Source organism: Bombina bombina, chromosome 7 (genome assembly GCF_027579735.1).
Source record: "Bombina bombina isolate aBomBom1 chromosome 7, aBomBom1.pri, whole genome shotgun sequence".
NCBI lineage: Eukaryota > Metazoa > Chordata > Amphibia > Anura > Bombinatoridae > Bombina > Bombina bombina.
In genome coordinates, this window is record NC_069505.1 from 496144959 (window position 1) to 496169517 (window position 24559).

The 24559-nt window shown below is 38.4% G+C and overlaps 1 protein-coding gene across 1 annotated transcript in view; it reads right to left on the reverse strand.

The window, feature by feature from the left end:
* The window catches only part of LOC128666850 (cytochrome P450 2C15), a 100402-nt gene that overhangs the window by 12680 nt on the left and 63163 nt on the right, over positions 1-24559 (reverse strand). Inside the window, exons 4-6 of the mRNA XM_053721652.1 lie at positions 12280-12440; positions 12015-12191; positions 11780-11921 (exon numbers count right to left, since the gene is read on the reverse strand). Of these exons, the coding sequence (XP_053577627.1) occupies positions 11780-11921; positions 12015-12191; positions 12280-12440 (480 nt within the window). The remainder of the gene's footprint in view (positions 1-11779; positions 11922-12014; positions 12192-12279; positions 12441-24559) is intronic.

Below are 24559 nucleotides of genomic sequence, written 5' to 3' on the forward strand. Positions count from 1 at the left end.
TGGTCAGGGCTAAAGACTCTATAGCCAGATCAAATAAAAGAGGTGATAGCGGGCAGCCTTATCTAGTGCCTCTCTGAAGGTTAATTAAGTTAAATTCTAAGTTATTGACAATCAATTTTGTTGAGGAGTTTTTGCAAAGATTATTGATGAAAGATACAAAATTATCTTTAAAGCCGAAACGAGACAGAGAAGTCAGAATATGCTGATGATGTACTGAGTCAAACGCTTTTTCTGCGTCAAGCGCGACAATTGCTAAGTCCATCTGATCTTGTGGGGAAGCCTCTCGAGAGTTGTAAAAATAATCGAGAACCAAAAATAGTTCTCTGACTTTAGCTGCTAGATTGCGCTTGGACAAAAACCCTGCTTGGTCTTTGTTAATAAGAATCCCAATCTCCCGTTGAAGTCTTTTAGCTAGGATCAACGACAGTAATTTATAATTGGAGTTAAGTAGTGCGATGGGCCGATAGGATTCATTTTTCAGGGGATCTTTCCCCCGTTTTAGAATTAAAAATGTAGTGGATGCAGCGATGGACAAAGGAATAGATTTACTTTCTGCATAAAAATAATTGAAAAGATTATTTAAATGAGGAGTGATGACCGGAGCTAGTATCTTGTAGAACTCATTAGGGAGAGAGTCTGGGCCAGGGGCTTTATCCAAGCTCAGCTCTTTAATAGCTTGAAGAATCTCTTGATCAGAGATAGGGGCATTAATTTTAGTTACTGCATCATCATTCAAGAGTGGATGGTTAAGACCATTCCAAAAATGCTCTGATGCTTCTGCATCAGATTTTCTGAAAGAATATAGATCCTTATAATAAAAAAGTGTCAAGAATTTCTTGAGTAAAGAGTCTTGTTCCAAGAGCAGTTCAATAACAGAACTCCCCTGCACGTTTTCTACTAACTTAGCCAAGAGTTTGCCTGCCTTATCACCATGCCGATAAAATTTGGCTTTGGATTTAAAATCGGCTTGAACTGAGGTGTACATTAAAAAGGTGTCTCTCTCCCTCTTGGCAGAGGTATATCTTCTCCAGTTTGCAGATGTAGGTTGGGATAAATATTTATTGTAAGTATTGGTAAGTGTTCTCAGTACTTCATTTTCTCTGAGGCCGGCTTTCCGTTTAAAATCAGCCATATATGCGATAATGTCTCCTCTTACTACTGCCTTACCTGCTTCCCAAAGTAAACTTGGATCATTAACTGATCCTAGGTTTAAGGAAAAAAATGCAATCATTCTGGCAGTTAGCCAGTTTTTAAATTTTAAGTTTTTAAATAGGAATTTGGGAAAGAAAAACCGACGTGAGGTATGTAGTTTAATGTTCAGCGGGATGTCTAATATGATTGGGGCATGATCTGAAATAGTAATTTGTGTAATTTTAGCTGTAGCACCAATTTTTTGTAGATTATCATTGACTAAGAATAAGTCAATTCTAGATCGAGAATTGACATTTCTGGCCTTGCATGTAAATTCTGTTTGAATTGGGTTTTGAATCCTCCAGATGTCTTTAAGGGCCAGGTTCCTAAACAAAGTTTTGAACATTTTAGCTTCTAAGTTGTCTCTCTTAGATATAAAAGTAACATGTGCTTGCCTAAGCCTGTCAAGAGGAATCTGTGGAGCCATGTTAAAATCCACTGCTAAAATTATATTACCTTCACCCATTTGTAGGATTTTGGCTTGTATGGATTCCCAGAAACTTATCTCAAAGTTGTTGGGAGCTTAGAGATTACAGAGTGTAAATGTGGAGTTTGCCAATTTAATTTTCAGAATCAAAATTCTACTTTCTGGGTCACAAAATTCCAATACTACTTCATATGATATATTTTTCCCTAATAAAGTAGCCACCCCTCTTTTCCTACCTATGCTCGGCGTGAAGAATACCTCCTTTACCCAGGAAAATCTCAACTTCAAAGATTCTTCTGCGTTAAGATGAGTCTCCTGGAGAAAGGCGATGTTCTAATTAAGTTTCCTCAGTTGTGAAATTATCATTTTACGCTTTATAGGAGTGGAAATGCCTCCAACATTCCAAGAGGTTAAAATCAATTTTTTTGCTTTAATCATTATTTAATACAAATAGGGGGGAAAAAAAGGAAAGAGAGAGAGAGAAGGGAGAGAAAAAAAAAAGAAAAGAAAAAGAAAGAACCTTTATTCACCAATAAGACCTGGTAAACAAAAAACAAGGAGTGTGTAAAACTAACAAAAGTTCTAGGTGACATCATCCATAATGAAGATAAGTTAATACAATATGTGATACCTTGTATCAAACTACTTAATACATTTTTCAGCGTAAATTTTTTCTGCCTCAGAGGCAGTATCAAAGAAATATGTATGACCCTGAACTTCCACCTTAAGTCTGGCAAGATAAATTACTGTGGCAAAAAATCCTTCTTTAAGCAATCTGCCACAGATTGGGGAGAAAAAAAAAAAAAAAAAAACTATAATAAAAGTGTGATCAACACACAAGAGGGCGCTAAATACCCACTAGGAGGTAGAATGTGTGTGGTTATAAAAGCAGGCAATATATATGTAAAACTGGGAATAGATCGTGGGCTCTCACCATAAAGACGATATAACAAATGATGTTCAGTCCCAAATATATGTACAATGTTCATACATCAAATGTCCCAATGGTGAAAGCAAAACCAGTTGCTGCCGATAATGTTGCACTTTCCTCTTGTAAGTGCCCTCTTCTCTCCTTGATGACTGGAGGCAGATCTGTAGGGGTGGAGGAAAAACAGAGGCGACAAATGTGTGTATCCAATGTGATGGTAGACCCCCCTGCACACGTATGCTATACCCAGGGTACTCACACTTTGACTTAGCACACCAATGTGCTGGTAGGCGCGGACTGGCTATCGGAGCAAGCCAGCTTGCTCTCTCGGGAACACTCTCTCTGTAGTGATCGTCAGAGTCTTAGCCGCTGTGTCTCCTTATGTAATGTTGATCTCCAACGCCAACAGGAACTCACAAAGGAATAGCCCCCAAGGATTGGTAATGAGGATATACTTGTAATGGAATCACATGCTATGGTATAAAATAAACTTTTAATCAGTGTTAAAAACAACCATACAGATTCCACAAGTAGAAATCAGATATGTATTCTTTGCTACGCGTTTCTCGGCTGCTAATGGGCCGTTTCTTCAGGCATATTTGTACAAACATTTGAATCGGCTATATATTGCCGCTCATTACCAAATCCTCCTTCCCCCATCTAAACCAATAAGTGTGTTTCTTCCAGCCATTGGCTATGAACAAACATCCAGCTGATACTTAGTAACGTAATCTCAATCGACACATATACAATACAAATTTCGAACAAACTTCATGACACTAACGACTTGAATAAAATAAAATAAATGTCAATCTAAATGACATTGTGTACCTATTAGTGTATAATATATTCGAGGTTTACGCTATTTATAATTTCCTCATATGATTTGTTAAAGGGACCTAATGTCATAAAATGACTGATATTAGGTAAATCTCTTAACGGTTATTTTTTACCTGAGATGGAACTCTTTACTTTTATTTAAATGATATACCCTATGTGTCATAGAACCAGGAAAAAAATATATATATGAATATGTGAAATGTAATAAATGTGAAATGGATACGATATTAAAAAGAATGGCATCGATAATATAAAAGAAGTGACCAATGTATCTACAAATTATATTACAAGTGATAGAACGCTACATGAATCGGTTAAAGGGGTATTTTACTACTATTTTGTATACCTACCATAAGGTGTCCACCCTATAAGAGATGTGTGTTTAACTAAGTACGATCATCCCGAGTAATACATCTATAGTATTGGTATCCCCACTACATTGTGCTCTTCAGTTAAAGGGATTTTACGCAACAGATTGCACAGTGTCTCAATTCGGTATCTATATTCTAATTATATACCTATAGGATTTATCTATTGTCCTATAAGGATGGCATGTAATAATGTATTAAACAATAATAAAACATTATCAGTTTGTTATGAAAATCCTATGTTTCTATATTTTTGGATAATAATATATTAAGGTGGATATTTTGTTACAAATACTACCTTTGTGTCCTAGTGAATGTGGATTTTTCTAAATGCCAAGAGCATAAATAAGGAGTGTAATGCAATGAATGGTATTACTTTCAATTCATATAAAAGAATAATAAATTGTATATAAGAAAACGAAATAAAGGACCCTTATTGGTCAAAGTGCTACAACTATTAGTTATCACATCAGGAATCACCAATAGTTCCTTAATTATGTGCATATCAAAAATATAATGATATCAATGGTATATGTGATATATCAAAATAATACTACTACGTGTACTAACAAACTATAAATGAATAATTAACCTGATGTGTGTTAAAGGGAAAAAGACATATAAATGCCAAATATTGTGACATATTACTGTGTGCAATATAAAATGGAATGTGTTCTGTGTGAACAGAATATTCTCCACAACATCGAATATTATAGAAAATTGGAGATAGATCCTACACAGATTTTTTTGAAAAAACTTTTGCGGATATTGGAAGATGGTAGTAGTGATGGAATTCTTAATTCTAAAGAAAGGAGATATCTTACTCCTTCACATCCATCTACCCCTTACTACTACCATCTTCCAAAAATTCATAAAAATTCTACACAACCTCCAGGAAGGCCTATTATTGCAGGCATGAACAGCCTTACTGACAAATTATCAGAATATATAGACAGTTACTTGCAAAAATATGTTCAAAACCTTCCATCTTATATTTGTGATACCACGGATCTAATACAGAAACTTGAAGGGGCTAAATGTGATAAGGATTCCATTTGGGTTACTGCAGATGTGAGTGCTTTATATTCCAACATATCTCATGAATTAGGTATATCCACAGTGAGACATTTTTTGGAGGATGACTTATTTATGCCTGCTAAGCAGAAGGAATATTTGCTGAGTCTTATTGATTTTATTTTAAAACACAATTATTTTAAGTTTTTAGATGAGTTCTATCTACAAGTTAAGGGTACGGCCATGGGCACCAGGTTTGCCCCCAGTTTTGCAAACCTTTTTATGGGTAATTTTGAAAATAGATATATATATAATTCCAACTGGTGGGGCAACCTGGTGTTCTATGGCCGTTACATAGATGATCTTTTATTTGTTTTTAAAGGGACCATTGAGGAGGCACATTCCTTTTGTACATTTTTAAATAAAAATGATATGGGCATCCAGTTCACTTCCAATGTGCAACCAGATAGAATTGAATTTTTAGATCTTAATCTCTCATTTGATAGAAATCATAATATTTGCACCTGTACATATTTTAAGACTGTAGATTGCAATAACTTTTTACATTATTCTAGCAACCATTATCCACAATGGAAGAACAACATTCCATTTAGTCAGTTTTGCCGTATAAAAAGGAACTGTAGTTCAGATGATACATTCCATGAGCAGTCACAAATTTTAATAGAAAGATTCAGAGAAAAAGGATATCCCCCTGAAATCATTAATAATGGATATAGGAAGGCATGTGAGAGAGATAGAGCTTCAATACTAAATCCCAACAAAAATAACAATAATACACAGACACTAAAGAACAAGAATATTAAAGAACAGCCTTTGTTCGTCACTCAATATAATTCTAATTATAAACTTATTAAAAAGACATTACAAAAACACTGGCCCATTTTGCTTAAGGACCCCATACTTAAAAGAAATTTAAATACCACCCCTAGTATTGTATATAGGAGAGCACCAAATATCAAGCAATCATTGGTGCCCAGTAAGGTGGTCATCTCTAAGAAAGCAATCAAAGGTACATCAAATAATAATAATAAAAAAAATGGGTCAAAAAGGTGTATTTAGATTTTGCAAATCAAGATGCTACATGTGTCAATATATAACTCATGGAGCAAAAAATATTACAGCACATACGACAGGAGGGTCATATCAGATAGGGCAATATCTCACATGCAGCTCATCTTTCGTTATCTATGTGTTATCCTGCAAATGTGGGGTCCAGTACCTGGGGCGTACAATACGCAATATTCGCACCAGATGGAGTGAACACTTCAGAAACATTCGATACGAATCTGATAACCAGTGTCTCAAGACACCATATACAAGAACACAAGGGGGAACCATGTTGTTTTAAGATCACCCCCATTGAAAGTATTCTTCCTTCTAATAAGTACAATAGATTTATCAAGCTTCGTCAAAGAGAGACCTTTTGGATCCACAAATTTGGATCACTTTTTCCAGATGGTCTCAACGAAGTAATTGACTCTGCTGCATTTTAATATGCACTTTTTTTATATACATTTACCTTTTATTATTTTTGGTGTCTTTTTATATATATCATTATACACTTATTATAGACCCAAGATTGGGTTAAGTTATCTTATAGTATTAATTTTTAAATACATGTATATGTACACATAAGTTCACACAGAACACATTCCATTTTATATTGCACACAGTAATATGTCACAATATTTGGCATTTATATGTCTTTTTCCCTTTAACACACATCAGGTTAATTATTCATTTATAGTTTGTTAGTACACGTAGTAGTATTATTTTGATATATCACATATACCATTGATATCATTATATTTTTGATATGCACATAATTAAGGAACTATTGGTGATTCCTGATGTGATAACTAATAGTTGTAGCACTTTGACCATTAAGGGTCCTTTATTTCGTTTTCTTATATACAATGTATTATTCTTTTATATGAATGGAAAGTAATACCATTCATTGCATTACACACCTTATTTATGCTCTTGGCATTTAGAAAAATCCACATTCACTAGGACACAAAGGTAGTATTTGTAACAAAATATCCACCTTAATATATTATTATCCAAAAATATAGAAACATAGGATTTTCATAACAAACTGATAATGTTTTATTATTGTTTAATACATTATTACATGCCATCCTTATAGGACAATAGATAAATCCTATAGGTATATAATTAGAATATAGATACCGAATTGAGACACTGTGCAATCTGTTGCATAAAATCCCTTTAACTGAAGAGCACAATGTAGTGGGGATACCAATACTATAGATGTATTACTCGGGATGATCGTACTTAGTTAAACACACATCTCTTATAGGGTGGACACCTTATGGTAGGTATACAAAATAGTAGTAAAATACCCCTTTAACCGATTCATGTAGCGTTCTATCACTTGTAATATAATTTGTAGATACATTGGTCACTTCTTTTATATTATCGATGCCATTCTTTTTAATATCCATTTCACATTTATTACATTTCACATATTCATATATATATATTTTTCCAGGTTCTATGACACATAGGGTATATCATTTAAATAAAAGTAAAGAGTTCCATCTCAGGTAAAAAATAACCGTTAAGAGATTTACCTAATATCAGTCATTTTATGACATTAGGTTCCTTTAACAAATCATATGAGGAAATTATAAATAGCGTAAACCTCGAATATATTATACACTAATAGGTACACAATGTCATTTAGATCGACATTTATTTTATTTTATTCAAGTCGTTAGTGTCATGAAGTTGTAATCTAATTTTGCACTGCAGGATATATATCTAAAAGTTTTTTATCTGTGTTGCACATTGGAAATGATTTTGAGAGCTCTTAAAAAGTGTCATCTATCAATGGTTGTTTGAAAGGGAAAGTATGGACATCTACAGGATTTAGTAGATAACGATATTTGCAACTTTGTATCAACATATTGTTGTTCGAAATTTGTATTGTATATGTGTCGATTGAGATTACGTTACTAAGTATCAGCTGGATGTTTGTTCATAGCCAATGGCTGGAAGCAACACGCTTATTGGTTTAGATGGGGGGAGGGAGGATTTGGTAATGAGCGGCAATATATAGCCGATTCAAATGTTTGTACAAATATGCCTGAAGAAACGGCCCATTAGCAGCCGAGAAACGCGTAGCAAAGAATACATATCTGATTTCTACTTGTGGAATCTGTATGGTTGTTTTTAACACTGATTAAAAGTTTATTTTATACCATCGCATGTGATTCCATTACAAGTATATCCTCATTACCAATCCTTGGGGGCTATTCCTTTGTAAGTTCCTGTTGGCGTTGGAGATCAACATTACATAAGGAGACACAGCGGCTAAGACTCTGACGATCACTACAGAGAGAGAGTGTACCCGAGAGAGCAAGCTGGCTTGCTCCGATAGCCAGTCCGTGCCTACCAGCACATTGGTGTGCTAAGTCAAAGTGTGAGTACCCTGGGTATAGCATACGTGTGCAGGGGGGTCTACCATCACATTGGATACACACATTTGTCGCCTCTGTTTTCCCTCCACCCCTACAGATCTGCCTCCAGTCATCAAGGAGAGAAGAGGGCACTTACAAGAGGAAAGTGCAACATTATCGGCAGCAACTGGTTTTGCTTTCACCATTGTGACATTTGATGTATGAACATTGTACATATATTTGGGACTGAACATCATTTGTTATATCGTCTTTATGGTGAGAGCCCACGATCGATTCCCAGTTTTACATATATATTGCCTGCTTTTATAACCACACACATTCTACCTCCTAGTGGGTATTTAGCGCCCTCTTGTGTGTTGATCACACTTTTATTATAGTTTTTATTTCAAGTTTGTTATTAAGAGGTGCAGCTTGTCATTCATATTGGGGATACACAGTCAGTGCCTTAGGTGATTGATTTATTAGGTGCAGTACTACACTTGGTATTTGACTCTGCTAGTGCACATGCACATTGGGAGGCCCTCTACTCCCGTCATATTATACTGGTTGTTCTAGCGCCCTCTAGTGGCTAAGGCCACATCTGTTTTACAGATTGGGGAGAGCTCTCTTCTTTTCAGAGAAGTTTCATAAGCAAAGTCTTGGAAAACTAAAATTTTGGTTCCTTCTAATAATATAGGTGCCATTTTACGAGATGATTGCAAGACCTTGACTTTGTCCTGGTAATTTAAATATCTCACTATTATGGGTCTGGGTCTGGATTTATTACTATCTGGTAAAGGAGATCTCACCAGTCTGTGGGTCATCTCTACAGCTAAGGGTAATAGTTCCTATGGGATTTTTAATAGCTGGGGAAGAGTCCCAGCTGCAAGGTTCAGTAAATCTGTGTGTTGCATAGTTTCAGGAACCCCAATTATTCTGACATTGTTCCTCCTTGACCGATTTTCTAAATCCTCAATCTTATTCTGTAGCTCTCTCAAAGAAAGAGAGTTTAACTGTAGTTTGGTGTTATGTAAAGCTGTAAGATCTTCAAGATCAGACACTCTTTGTTCAGATTCCTGAATTCTTGCCGAGGACTGCTTAATCTCAGTGGAGAGTATATGCAGATCTCGCTTTATTTCTAATCTAAGAGACTCAAACTTTGGGTTCAGGGCTTCTAGAATGCTATTCACTAGTGTCTGTGAATTTGTAGCTTCATTGGATATTGTGGTAGGACCAGGTTCCGGGTGCAATTCAACTAGAGTTTCAGCTGCTGTTTTGTTCTTCCTATCTCTGGGTCTGGAAGCCATGGCTGGTGAAGTGGTTTTACAGTGAGTCGGTGAAAAAAATCTATCCATAAGTGAGGTAAAGGGGAAGAGGAAAAAAAGTGCGACGCGATTTTTTAAAAAAAAGACGTGAATAGACAAGTGGGTGCGTGAGTGTGACAGGAGTGGGAGGGGGAAAAAAAAAAAAAGGAAGGGGAAAGGAAGGAGAAGGTGGGGGGGTTGTGAGTGAATAAAGTGGAAAAGTGCTTAATTAATTTCTGTGATAGTGGGGTGTTTTAAGCCCACCAGGGGTTCTCAAGCCCAGAAAATAAGAGTTAACCTTCGTACCAATTGATAACAACCGAAGAGTCCCTAACTTATTAACTTTGGATTCTAACACTGCTAATCCTAACAAACTATACTGTCTAGAGATCCCCCGCAGATTAGTATATTATAGGGTTGATATGTTACAAAGATTATTTTTATTTATTAGACCCAAAAGGTCTTAGCTAAAGTCAGAGTTAACTTCGAACTTGGTATATATTAGAAACTAATTTTTAATTATTAGACCCCAGAGATCTTAGCCAAGCTTGGAATTCACTTCAAGCTTAGTATCTTTAAAAGACCATTTTTTAATTATTGGGCCCCAAAAGTCTAAGCTAAATTCAGGGTTCACTTCAAATTTGGACTGAGGAATTCAGCTCTTTATAAAACCCAGGACAAAAATATGCAAAGATACAATTGAAACCCACTTTGAATCAAACCGTTTACACAAAGGAGGATCAGAAGAAATTCAACCCAAAATTCTATTTATCCAAAATTTATGTTCTTAAGCAAGAGGGGATTAGAGGATATAAAGAACGTTCTGTTTGCAGAGGAAGCGTGAATAATGTGTCCAGCAAACTATGTTCGATTTATTGGCTGCTTGTGTAGCCACCCTCTGTGTTACAGCCTTAACTGAGCCAAAAAAAGAAAAAGAAAAAAAAACAGAAAAAAGGAGATGGAGTCCATTGATATAATGTACCTTCTGATATCTATATACAAATGTTAGCATATGAGGGATAATATCTGAATAATCAGGCTATCAAAATACTCTGCACTCACCCCTCCTGCGGTAGAGCTCGTCAGAATAATCCTTTCAACCGTCTGGTAAACACAAGTTTCCTTAACTGTGATCCCTGGTCTGTGTCCCAATGCTTAACTAACCTCAGCCTCTAGATAACCAAAGCTCATGAAGGAGCCACATATGCTCCACCGTAGAAGAACAGGCCAGGCCCCCTGAGCTCGAGGGCGTCCCATGACACCCAGCAACAGCGCCCGGACCACAGGTTCACCTCCAGCGCCAACTTACCTGCTCCTGCCTCTTAGCAGCCATAGGGGGAAGGGTGGAAGCTGGGAGTACAAATGGCCACAACAGCCTACCTAGTCGGAACGACCTCAGGTGGTGGGCCAACAGCTCCCCACACGCAGTATCCTTGAACCTGGCAGGCGGAATGACAAGCAGAGCAAAGGGCGCAATGGAGCAATTTCCAGCCTCAGGCAATCCGAATCCAAGGTAAAGGTGATTGATGTGGGGAGATAAGTAGTAATTTATCGTTGTTACATATGCCTAGCTTCAACCTGTTCAGGCTGTCTACCCCCCTCACGCAGCACCAGTGGGAGGGGGGGGGACTGCCACAGGTACTCTTAAGCCTTGAGAAGTCAATCTTTTTCGGGCTATCTACCCCCCTCTCACAGCACCGGTGGGAGGGGGGGACTGCCGCAGATTATCTTAAAACTTTGAGGAGCTTCTACACGCGATGTCCTGCGTGGAGCTCGAAGCAACAAGTGTTGTGATGTAACGCGGACGGTAAAGAGCACCGTGAGAGTCCCTCAGGGCATAAACTAAGCCGGCTGCAGATTCTTCCCTTGGTTGTTGAGGTTCCCGGTGCGAAGAACATCGCCAGTGGGATACCTGCAGGGAACAGGAGCTTGTGCTGCACAACCTGTACACAGGCTCCTCCTCCGGAACTCTAGAGCATGCTGTCAGCCCATTTTTAGTGAACAACCTGGGTTGTTCTTGCTGATTGGTGAGTAAATTCACCCACCAATAAACAAGCTATGCCCAGTTTTCTGAACCAAAAAATAGCTTAGATGCCTTCTTTTTCAAATAAAAATAGCAAGAGAACGACGAAAAATTGATAATAGGAGTAAATTAGAACGTTGCTTAAAATTGCATGCTCTATCTGAATCAGGAAAGAAAAAATGTGGGTTCAGTGTCCCTTTAAGACTGATATTGGGTAAAACAAAAATAGGCAAGTTACCTTGTATGTTAGGGTATTTCAGCATGATCAAGAGGGCGTATGTTAATGTTATGCTTGTAGTCTCCGTCCCAGCAAAAAATAGATCATTAACAGTGCTGATTAAATTATCATCATTAAATTCAGTGTTGGGATTTTTCTTCTCCTGTTAAAAGTTGAAAAATTTATTAGAAAAAGAAAAAAAGAAAAGTAAAACTTTTCCCATAATTGTTCACCTTTTTATATTTAAAAAAAATACCTCATTCATCTTGATAAGGAAACAGTCAATTAAATCCCGGGGGCAATTCTCATCCAGTGACTCTTTGTGGGCAGCCAACTTTTCCATAAAAAACTCCTTTATAATGTTGAAGTATGTGAAAATCTTTTGATGAGGACCAGGTATATAGCTGGCAACATTTGGAAAGAAATTAAAAAGCTGTGAAAATGGAAAACCAAAGACAAAGATAAAATGAGTTTAAGAGGCTTTGGAATGAGAAATTCTTCATCTTATCCATAAGACTAACCTGCCCAGTAGCACTGTTAAAAAGTTTGGTCATTTCTCTTAGGTTGAACAGAAGATCCTTAAACTCCTTATCTTTGTAGTCAAACCTCTCACCAAAGACGACGGAGCAGATTACATTGGAGACGGACGATATTAACATGTACGTTGGGTCAAATGGGGAATCTGTCAGAGTAAAAGAGTGAATCGTTATGATGTAAAAAATTTAATATTTCAAGCAAGGCCTAGTTTTCATTGAGATGGTAAAATTGGAAACTGGTGGTAACATAAAAAGTCTCCATAGACTTTCATGGAGATAAAGGTTTTTATCACCAGTTTCCACAATTTAACCTCGATGTAAATAATCCCTAAGGCCTATTTTCTATTGAGGTGGTAAAGTTTGGAAACTCTTGATAAAAACATTTATCTCCATGAAAGTCTATGGCCTAGTTTCCATTGAGGTGGTAAAGTTTGGAAATTGGTGGTAATATAAAAATTATTTATAAACTTTGGCCTAGTTTCCATTGAGGTGGTTTGGAAACTGGTGGGAAAATTAAAAATTCTACATAGACTTTCATGGAGATGAACTTTTTCTCTTGCAAGGTATATCCAGTCCACGGATTCATCCTTACTTGTGGCATATTCTCATTCCCTACAGGAAGTGGCAAAGAGAGCACACAGCAAAGCTGTCCATATAGCTCCCCCTCTGGCTCCGCCCCCCAGTCATTCTCTTTGCCGCTCTAACAAGTAGCATCTCCACGGGAGGGTAAAGTGAATGTGGTGTTAGATTTGTAGTTTTTTATATCTTCAATCAAAAGTTTGTTATTTTTAAATAGTGCCGGTTTGTACTATTTACTCTCTAGCAGAAAGTGATGAAGAATTCTGCTGAGAGGAAAATGATTTTAGCATGTTGTAACTAAAATCCACTGCTGTTCCCACATAGGACTGAGGAGTACAGGAAAACTTCAGTTGGGGGGAACAGTTTGCAGGCTTAACTGCTATAAGGTATGTTCAGTCATATTTTTCTAGTCAAGACTTAGTAATGCTAGAAGACTGACAAGAATCCCCATGTGGGGAAGGTAAGCCACATTCTGAGACTCATTATAGAAGGAAGGCTTAATTAACAGGGCTCAAAGACTGGTGGACACTATTAAAGGGCAATCGATTATTTTATAGTGAAAATATAATCTCTATACAAATTGTTATCATTTTGGGGGTTTTATTCCACATGGCAGAATTTTAGACACCTATTTAGGGTTTTGAAGGCCCCACAACTCCGGAATGGAGAGGGAGGGGGCCTAAATTTCGCGCCTCAGTTGCACAGTTCATTTTGCAGACAGCTTCATGCAGCTTCACGTGGAGGGTCCTAAGACTACTTGAGGACTTCATAGAGGCTTATTTCTCATCAAACTAATCCCCAGGGGCAAGGTAGGGCCACAGCAGATTGCTATGGCATGGTGCTGTAGTTTACTAACCGGTTGTCAGTTTTAGGTTGCTCCGGTTCGGGCATTATAGGGTTAATTGACTTGATATTTGCTGTGCAATCATTCCAAAGCATTAAGATCGGGTGGTAAAAATTTCAGAAAGATTCAATCATTTTTGAAGATTTAGTAAAAAAGTGTGCGCTTTTTATTATTTAAAGGCACAGTACCGTTTTTTCTCAAATTGTATTTTTCAGTATCTGAGTGCTGTCTAAGTCTGTTTAACATGTCTGAGCCTACAGATAGACGTTGCTCTATGTGTTTAGTAGCCATACATTTGTGTTTTAAGTGTGCTAATGTATCTATGCATTTTAAAGATAACGTTGTTTCACTTAAAAATGTGGCCCAAGATGATTCTTTAACAGAAGGTAACGAGGATAGCTCACCTTCCTCTCCCCATGTGTCGACACCAGTTACGCCCGCGCAAGCAATGCCTAGTACCTCTAGCGCATTGGCCCCTATTACATTACAACAATTAGCAGCAGTCATGGATAATTCCCTTGCAGCATTTTTATCCAAACTGCCAGTTTTTCCTAAAAAGCGTAATAGCTCGGTTTTAAGAACAGAGTATGAGCAATCAGAAGCTTTGAACCAACTATCAAAGCGCCAACACAAATGAGGCAGGGTCTGTTACTTATATAATATAAAAATGGATTATTAGACAGTATATAAAATATAAAAATATAAAAGTTACTTTATTAAATCCTAATGATGATAACAATTCAGTATAGATGAAATTATTCTAATCAGTTCTTGTTAAAGAACTGTGGATTAGAATAAGCAAACTACGGCTTTGGTACAATTGTTGTGTTAAAATATTCCCTTTAACTAAACATAAAATTCGGGTTTGCAACGATATTTTCACCAATGATTAAAATACTAATGTTCCCTCATGGATCCATGTTAACAGTCTAAAATTGGTTTAGTTGTTTATAAGGTGCGAGTATTAACTTCCAGCAATTTTATTGCTGTTCATATACTATTTGTATCAGTGGCTGAATGCAGGGTATTTTTAACCCTTAACTCCTGGGATCTGGTTGGCTCAATCCGCAATGATGTTTTTTACATTACCATTAAGGCTTTACTCAGATCTCAATGTTCAGCTGTGAGTTGATTTTTCACGGCGTTTTCACGCCAGTGATTTATCCGTTTAAATTGTTTTGCCCAAATTTTAAACTTGGACAAGCGGTATGTTTATATAAATATTGGGACAAAATCCTTAATCCTTGCACAATAATAACAACTTTGACAATTAATACAAATGGTGATCAAAACAAGTGATAGTTACAAATCTCCTCGCAAAAATATTACAATATATAAGTAAAAATAAAAATAATCAGTTCACTAAAATAAATGCTCTTGTTGTGACAAATAAATTGAGTGATTTTGTGTCTAAATTAAGCTGTCTTCATTCCGTGTGCTCCTAAAACTAATAAACAAACTATATAGTAATTAAACTATAAAACTATGTAATGTGCTTCTATGACTTAGATACAATAAACTACTTGTCAGATAAAAGTTCCAACTGCTAGTATCTTCAGCTTTCCTTCTACGGATATAATGGTGAATACTGCATAAAAAGTGCCGTGATAGATAGTGCTATAAATACTTTAAAAACCTGATCCAAAGTTTGGTTATCTTTAGTCCCCAGTTAAGGGTAAAGTCCCAGATGTGTGTACCCGGTCCCAGGGCCGATGAAATGTCTAATGTTCCTATTCAGTTTGTGTGAGTGTCGATTCTTCGATATGTTTACAATTGTATGTTGTTCGCTCTCTGTTGTTATGGGTGATTCTAAGCAGCACGGTCCCTCTGTGAAAACAGAAGAAACAATAGTGCAGACTGCCTGATATAATTCTGAAGATTAGAAGTGCTCTTACCAGCCAACGCGTTTCGGTCGTTCCTCAACCTTTTTCAAGACTGGTTTGTATTCACTGATTGAGATGTTTTTATACCTCTTTTGATATGACCTTTTTTCGGTACCGGAAGTGAATAATCTAACTCTCCGGTTCTATTTTTGTTTTTCTCATGTTAGCCATTCTTTTCTTGTTTTCTCACTTGCAATGTTCTTAAAGCTTAGTGTGTCTAGAAATATAATTTAATTTATTTATTTAGACTTTATGTCCTATGTTTTGAATTTTGCCGGTTTTTCGTCATTTCTATTGGTTAGAGAAAATTCTTTTCCGTTACATGATTGGCTGATGTTGGGGGTGTGTAATGAAATTTGCCGGTTTTAAGTCATTTCTATTGGTCAGGTAAAAAGTTTTTCTCCCTTACATGATTGGCTAATACTGGGGGTGTGTGACATATGATTCATTGTACGTTACTCCTATTACGATTAGTTTTCTATATTCTTTGGGGTTTGGTGGAACACCTTCACTTCTAAATATTCCTTCATCCTCGTTTGTGTTTTTCAAATGCATATTAGTAAAAACTACTGTGTACTAAAAAAGAGATTCTTTTTCACATTTATCTTTTTGCTTTTGCAGTTATGCTTTCTCGTCAAGTATCCTTTTTCTTTATCTGATTTTACTACTGCTATAGTTTAATATTAAGGACAATTTCTTCATTTTAAAGTATTTTAAAATGAAGAAATTGTCCTTAATATTAAACTATAGCAGTAGTAAAATCAGATAAAGAAAAAGGATACTTGACGAGAAAGCATAACTGCAAAAGCAAAAAGATAAATGTGAAAAAGAATCTCTTTTTTTAGTACACAGTAGTTTTTACTAATATGCATTTGAAAAACACAAACGAGGATGAAGGAATATTTAGAAGTGAAGGTGTTCCACCAAACCCCAAAGAATATAGAAAACTAATTGTAATAGGAGTAACGTACAATGAATCATACGTCACACCCCCCCAGTATTAGCCAATCATGTAAGGGAGAAGAACTTTTTATCTGACCAATAGAAATGACGAAAAACCGGCAAAATTCAAAACATAGGCCATAAAGTCTAAATAAATAAATTAAATTATATTTCTAGACACACTAAGCTTTAAGAACATTGCAAGTGAGAAAACAAGAAAAGAACGGCTAACATGAGAAAAACTAAAATAGAACCGGAGAGTTAGATTATTCACTTCCGGTACCGAAAAAAGGTCATATCAAAAGAGGTATAAAAACATCTCAATCAGCGAATACAAACCAGTCTTGAAAAAGGTTGAGGAATGACCGAAACGCGTTGGCTGGTAAGAGCACTTCTAATCTTCAGAATTATATCAGGCAGTCTGCACTATTGTTTCTTCTGTTTTCACAGAGTGACCGTTCTGCTTAGAATCACCCATAACAACAGAGAGCGAACAACATACAATTGTAAACATACCGAAGAATCGACACTCACACAAACTGAATAGGAACATTAGACATTTCATCGGCCCTGGGACCGGGTACACACATCTGGGACTTTACCCTTAACTGGGGACTAAAGATAACCAAACTTTGGATCAGGTTTTTAAAGTATTTATAGCACTATCTATCACGGCACTTTTTATGCAGTATTCACCATTATATCCGTAGAAGGAAAGCTGAAGATACTAGCAGTTGGAACTTTTATCTGACAAGTAGTTTATTGTATCTAAGTCATAGAAGCACATTACATAGTTTTATAGTTTAATTACTATATAGTTTGTTTATTAGTTTTAGGAGCACACGGAATGAAGACAGCTTAATTTAGACACAAAATCACTCAATTTATTCGTCACAGCAAGAGCATTTATTTTAGTGAACTGATTATTTTTATTTTTACTTATATATTGTAATATTTTTGCGAGGAGATTTGTCACTATCACTTGTTTTGATCACCATTTGTATTAATTGTCAAAGTTGTTATTATTGTGCAAGGATTAAGGATTTTGTCCCAATATTTATATAAACATACCGCTTGTCCAAGTTTAAAATTTGGGCAAAACAATTTACACGGATAAATCACTGGCGTGAAAACGCAGTGAAAAATCAACTCACAGCTGAACATTGAGATCTGAGTAAAGCCTTAATGGTAATGTAAAAAACATCATTGCGGATTGAGCCAACCAGATCCCAGGAGTTAAGGGTTAAAAATACCTTGCATTCAGCCACTGATACAAATAGTATATGAACAGCAATAAAATTGCTGGAAGTTAATACTCGCACCTTATAAACAACTAAACCAATTTTAGACTGTTAACATGGATCCATGAGGGAAAATTAGTATTTTAATCATTGGTGAAAATATCGTTGCAAACCCGAATTTTATGTTTAGTTAAAGGGAATATTTTAACACAACAATTGTACCAAAGCCGTAGTTTGCTTATTCTAATCCACATTTCTTTAACAAGAACTGATTAGAATAATTTCATCTATACTAAATTGTTATCATCATTAGGATTTAATAAAGTAACTTTTATATTTTTATATTTTATATACTGTCTAATAATCCATTTTTATATTATATAAGTAACAGACCCTGCCTCATTTGTGTTGGCGCTTTGATAGTTGGTTGAAAGTTTATAATTGTGTTGACCACTAGGGGTCAGTTTATCTTAGCTAGGGGTCTAAACATCAGGCGCTAGGTGATAATTTTGTTATTCAATCAGAAGCTTTGGATGGTTTATCTGTTGTACCCTCACAACACTCTGAAGTGACGGTGAGGGATGTGCTGTCTGAAGGAGAAATTTCTGATACAGGAAAGGTTTCTCAGCGGGCAGAATCAGATTCCTTAGCGTTGAAATTTAAGCTGGAACACCTCCGCGTGCTGCTTAAGGAGATATTAGCTACGCTGGATGATTGCGACCCCATGGTGGTCCAGAGAAATTGTGTAAAATGGACAAATTCCTAGAAGTCCATGTATACACTGATGCGTTTCCGATCCCGAAGAGGGTGGCGGATATTGTGGATAGGGAGTGGGAGAGACCAGGTTTACCCTTTGTTCCCCCCCCCTATCTTTAAGAAAATGTTCCCCATAACTGATCCCAGGCGGGACGCATGGCAGACGATCCCTAAGGTAGAGGGGGCAGTTTCAACACTAGCCAAGCGCACAACCATACCAATTGAAGACAGATGTGCTTTCAAAGATTCTAGGGATAAAAAATTAGAAGGTTTACTAAAGAAAATATTTGTTCAACAAGGTTTCCTTCTCCAACCTATTGCCTGCATTATTCCTGTGACTACTGCAGCGGCTTTCTGGTTTGAGGCGCTGGAAGAGTCGCTCCAGACTGAGACCTCATATGAAGAAATTATGGATACAATTAAGGCTCTAAAGCTGGCTAATTCTTTTATAACAGATGCCGCTTTGCAATTAGCTAAGTTAGCGGCGAAAAATTCTGGTTTTGCCATCATGGCGCGCAGAGCGCTGTGGCTTAAATCATGGTCGGCCGATGTGTCATCTAAAAATAAGTTACTGAATATCCCTTTCAAGCGAAAGACCCTTTTCGGGCCCGAATTGAAAGAGATTATTTCGGATATCACTGGGGGAAAGGGCCATGCCCTCCCGCAAGATAGGCCTTTTAAGGCTAAAAACAAGGCTAATTTTCGTTCCTTTCGCAACTTCAGGAGCGGTCCTGCTTCAACCTCTGCGACCACAAAGCAAGAGGGTAACTCTCCACAGCCCAAGGCAACCTGGAAGCCTTTGCAGGGCTGGAACAAGGGTAAACAGGCCAAGAAGTCTGCAGCTGCTACTAAGACAGCATGAAGGGGTAGCCCCCGATCCGGGACCGGATCTGGTAGGGGGCAGACTCTCTCTCTTTGCTCAGGCTTGGGCAAGAGATGTTCCCGGTCCCTGGGCATTAGAGATAGTTGCTCAGGGATATCTTCTAGAATTCAAGGACTCTCCTCCAAGGGGAAGGTTCCACATTTCTCGTCTGTCTACAGACCAGACAAAGAAAGAGGCGTTCTTACGCTGTGTAGAAGATCTAATCAAGATGGGAGTGATAGGTCCAGTTCCAATTACAGAACAAGGACTGGGTTTTTACTCAAACCTGTTTGTGGTTCCCAAAAAGGAAGGAACTTTCAGACCAATCCTGGATCTAAAAATTCTAAACAAATTCCTCAGAGTTCCATCCTTCAAGATGGAGACCATTCGGACAATCTTACCGATGATCCAGGAAGGTCAATATATGACTACCGTGGATCTAAAGGATGCGTACCTTCATATTCCTATCCACAAAGATCACCATCAGTTCCTAAGGTTCGCATTTCTGGACAAGCATTACCAGTTCGTGGCCCTTCCCTTCGGGTTGGCCACCGCTCCCAGAATTTTCACAAAGGTGCTAGGGTCCCTTCTAGCGGTACTAAGACCGCGGGGCATTGCAGTAGCACCCTATCTGGACAACATCTTAATACAGGCGTCGTCTTTTCCCAGAGCCAAGGCTCATACGGATATTGTTCTGGCCTTTCTAAGGTCTCACGGGTGGAAGGTGAACATCGAAAAAAGTTCTCTGTCCCCGCTCACAAGGGTTCCCTTCCTGGGAACATTAATAGACTCGGTAGAAATGAAAATATTTCTGACGGAGGTCAGAAGGTTAAAGCTTCTGAGCACTTGCGGAGCTCTTCATTCCATTCCTCGGCCATCTGTAGCTCAGTGCATGGAGGTAATCGGATTAATGGTAGCAGCAATGGTCGTAGTCCCCTTTGCTCAAATTCATCTCAGGCCACTGCAATTGTGCATGCTCAAACAGTGGAATGGGGATTATGCAGATTTGTCTCCTCAAATCCAACTGGACCAGAAAACCAGAGACTCTCTTCTCTGGTGGTTATCTCAGGATCACCTGTCTCAGGGAATGTGCTTCCGCAGACCGGAGTGGATCATCGTAACTAAAGACGCCAGTCTGTTAGGCTGGGGCGCGGTCTGGGGCTCCCTGAAAGCTCAGGGCCTATGGTCTCGGGAAGAGTCTCTTCTCCCGATAAACATTTTGGAGCTGAGAGCGATATTCAATATGCTCCAGGCTTGGCCTCAGCTAGCGGCGGCCAAGTTCATCAGATTTCAGTTGGACAACATCACGACTGTAGCATAGATCAATCATCAGGGAGGAACAAAGAGTTCCTTAGCGATGAAGGAAGTAACCAAGATAATCAGGTGGGCGGAGGATCACTCTTGCCACCTATCTGCAATTCACATCCCAGGAGTAGATAACTGGGAAGCGGATTTCCTAAGTCGTCAGACTTTTCACCCGGGGGAGTGGGAACTCCACCCGGAGGTATTTGCTCAGCTGACTCAGCTTTGGGGCATTCCAGAGTTGGATCTGATGGCGTCCCGTCAGAACACCAAACTTCCTCTTTACGGATCCAGGTCCAGGGACCCCAAGGCGGCATTGACAGATGCTCTAGTAGCGCCTTGGTCCTTCAATCTGGCCTATGTATTTCCACCGTTTCCCCTTCTCCCTTGGCTGGTAGCCAGAATCAAACAGGAGAAGGCCTTGGTAATTCTGATAGCGCCTGCGTGGCCACGCAGGACTTGGTATGCAGACCTAGTGGACATGTCATCTGTTCCACCATGGACACTGCCAACGAGGCAGGATCTTCTAATACAGGGTCCATTCAAGCATCCAAATCTAGTTTTTCTGCAACTGACTGCTTAATTCTATCCAAGCGTGGGTTCTCTGAATCAGTCATAGATACTCTGATCCAGGCTAGAAAACCTGTCACCAGGAAAATTTACCATAAGATATGGCGGAAATATCTTTGTTGGTGTGAATCCAAGGGTTACTCATGGAGTAAAATCAGGATTCCAAGGATATTATCAGTCAAAATGGGAACCCTGAGGGGAACCGTGAGCGGGGTGCGCTAAAAATAAAGTTAAGTAAATCGTGTCTATGCACCAACCATGAAACTTCGTGTAAACGGATGGTGCTGGATCTTAAAGTGCTATCAGATGTGCTGGCGGCAAAGCTCCTCTGGTCCTCGGAGTGAAGATATCTGTAAATTAAAAGTAGAAAAGAGGGCGCCACATAGCGTGATACTGTTGACTCAAAGCAGTATAGATGACTAATATTGTAGGCTTACCGAAGGTGTATGCACCGTATTGTAACCGGTGCTGACAGGCAGACTAACACTCTCAGTGGTTAGCACACTGGTTGGCCTCAGGTTAGCTGTACACAGGTGGTACTCTGCGTTGCTTGATTGGAAATGGAAGAGCGTCTGTGCGGTTAGTGTGTCAAAGACTGCAGTAGGTAAGAAGATTAAACACCTTTCCAGGAAGGATCGAATAAGAGCGAAAGACAACTTCCGTATATTAAAATTGAAAGTCTTTAATCCATACAGATTGCTACGCGTTTCTAGACCATAAACCGGTCTTTTCTTCAGGCATAAAAACAATGGATCCATTTTATGCCTGAAGAAAAGACCGGTTTATGGTCTAGAAACTCGTAGCAATTTGTATGGATTAAAGACTTTCAATTTTAATATACGGAAGTTGTCTTTCGCTCTTATTCGATCCTTCCTGGAAAGGTGTTTAATCTTCTTACCTACCGCAGTCTTTGACACACTAACCGCACAGACGCTCTTCCATTTCCAATCAAGCAACGCAGAGTACCACCTGTGTACAGCTAACCTGAGGCCACCCAGTGTGCTAACCACTGAGAGTGTTAGTCTGCCTGTCAGCACTGGTTACAATACGGTGCATACACCTTCGGTAAGCCTACAATACTAGTCATCTATACTGCTTTGAGTCAACAGTATCACGCTATGTGGCGCCCTCTTTTCTACCTTTAATTCCAAGGATATTGTCTTTTCTCCAAGAAGGATTGGAGAAAGGTTTGTCAGCTAGTTCCTCAAAAGGGACAGATATCTGCTCTGTCTATCCTTTTACACAAGCGTCTGGCAGAGGTACCAGACGTTTAAGCGTTTGCACAGGCTTTAGTCAGAATCAAGCCTGTCTATAAACCTGTGGCTCCTCCATGGAGTCTAAATTTAGTTCTTTCAGTTCTTCAAGGGGTTCCGTTTGAACCTTTACATTCCATAGATATTAAGTTATTATCTTGGAAAGTTTTTATCGAAGAGTATCAGAATTGTCTGCTTTACAGTGTGATTCACCCTATCTGGTGTTCCATGCAGATAAGGTTGTTTTGCGTACCAAACCTGGTTTTCTTCCTAAAGTTGTTTCTAACAAGAACATTAACCAGGAAATCATTGTTCCTTCCCTGTGTCCTTATCCAGCTTCAAAGAAGGAACGACTTTTACACAATCTTGATGTGGTTCGTGCTTTGAAATTCTATTTACAAGCAACCAAGGATTTCAGACAAACATCCTCCTTGTTTGTTATCTATTCTGGTAAGAGGAGAGGTCAGAAAGCGACTGCTACCTCTCTTTCCTTTTGGCTGAAAAGCATCATTCGATTGGCCTATGAGACTGCTGGGCAGCAGCCTCCTGAACGAATTACAGCTCATTCCACCAGAGCTGTGGCTTCCACATGGGCTTTCAAGAATGAGGCTTCTGTTGAACAGATTTGTAAGGCAGCGACTTGGTCTTCACTGCATACTTTTGCCAAATTTTACAAATTCGATACTTTTGCTTCTTCGGAGGCTATTTTTGGGAGAAAGGTTTTGCAAGCAGTGGTGCCTTCCGTTTAGGTTACCTGTCTTGTTCCCTCCCTTCATCTGTGTCCTAAAGCTTTGGTATTGGTATCCCACAAGTAATGATGAATCCGTGGACTGGATACACCTTGCAAGAGAAAACAGAATTTATGCTTACCTGATAAATTACTTTCTCTTGCGGTGTATCCAGTCCACGGCCCGCCCTGGCAATTAAGTCAGGTTAAAATTTTTTGTTTAAACTACAGTCACCACTGCACCCTATGGTTTCTCCTTTTTCTCCTAACCGTCGGTCGAATGACTGGGGGGCGGAGCCAGAGGGGGAGCTATATGGACAGCTTTGCTGTGTGCTCTCTTTGCCACTTCCTGTAGGGAATGAGAATATCCCACAAGTAAGGATGATGAATCCGTGGACTGGATACACCGCAAGAGAAAGTAATTTATCAGGTAAGAATAAATTCTGTTTTTATCACCAGTTTACAAACTTTACCACCTCAATGGAAACAAGCCATTTAATGGAGATACAGTAAATGTTTTTATGACCAGTTTCCACAATTTACCACCCGATGGAAACTAGGCGTATGGAGATTTTTTTGATACCACCAGTTTACAAACTTTACCACCTCAATAGAAACTAGGCCTATGTAGGCCCTAGTTTCTATTGAGGTGGTAAAGTTTGGAAACTGTTGGTAACATGAAAATTCCCCATAGACTTTAATGCAGATAAATGTTTTTACCAAGAGTTTCCAAACTTTACCACCTCAATGGAAACTAGTGCTAAATTCTTTATGTTACCACCAGTTTCCAAAATGTACCACCTCATGTGAAACTAAGGCTATGACTGATTTGATTTTGTCTATGGTATCCCTAGAAAAAATGGTGTGGAAACATTTATTTCCATTAAAGTATAAGGATATTTTTTTTTATGTTACCACCAAACTTTACCAACTCAATGGAAACTAGCCCTATGGAGATGTTTTATGTTACCACCAGTTTCCAAACATTACCACCTCAATGGAAACTAGGCCCAAGGTCCCAAACTTAGGACTAGCTTCCTTTGAGGTGGTAAAGTTTGGAAACTGGTGGTTACATAAAAATTCTCCTTAGAATTGAATGGACATAAATGTTTTTACCACCATTTTCCAAACTTTACCACCTCAATGGAAGCTAGACCTTATTCAGGTTGTTTAAAATGAGCAATATACTCTAAACCCACCAATGGTTACAGCTTGATTTACAATCTAGGCAAAAGTAGAAAAGATCCATGAATGGGAGGGGGAGGGGGGCATTAGTCATGCTTCTGTCTGCAGCTAACAATGGAAC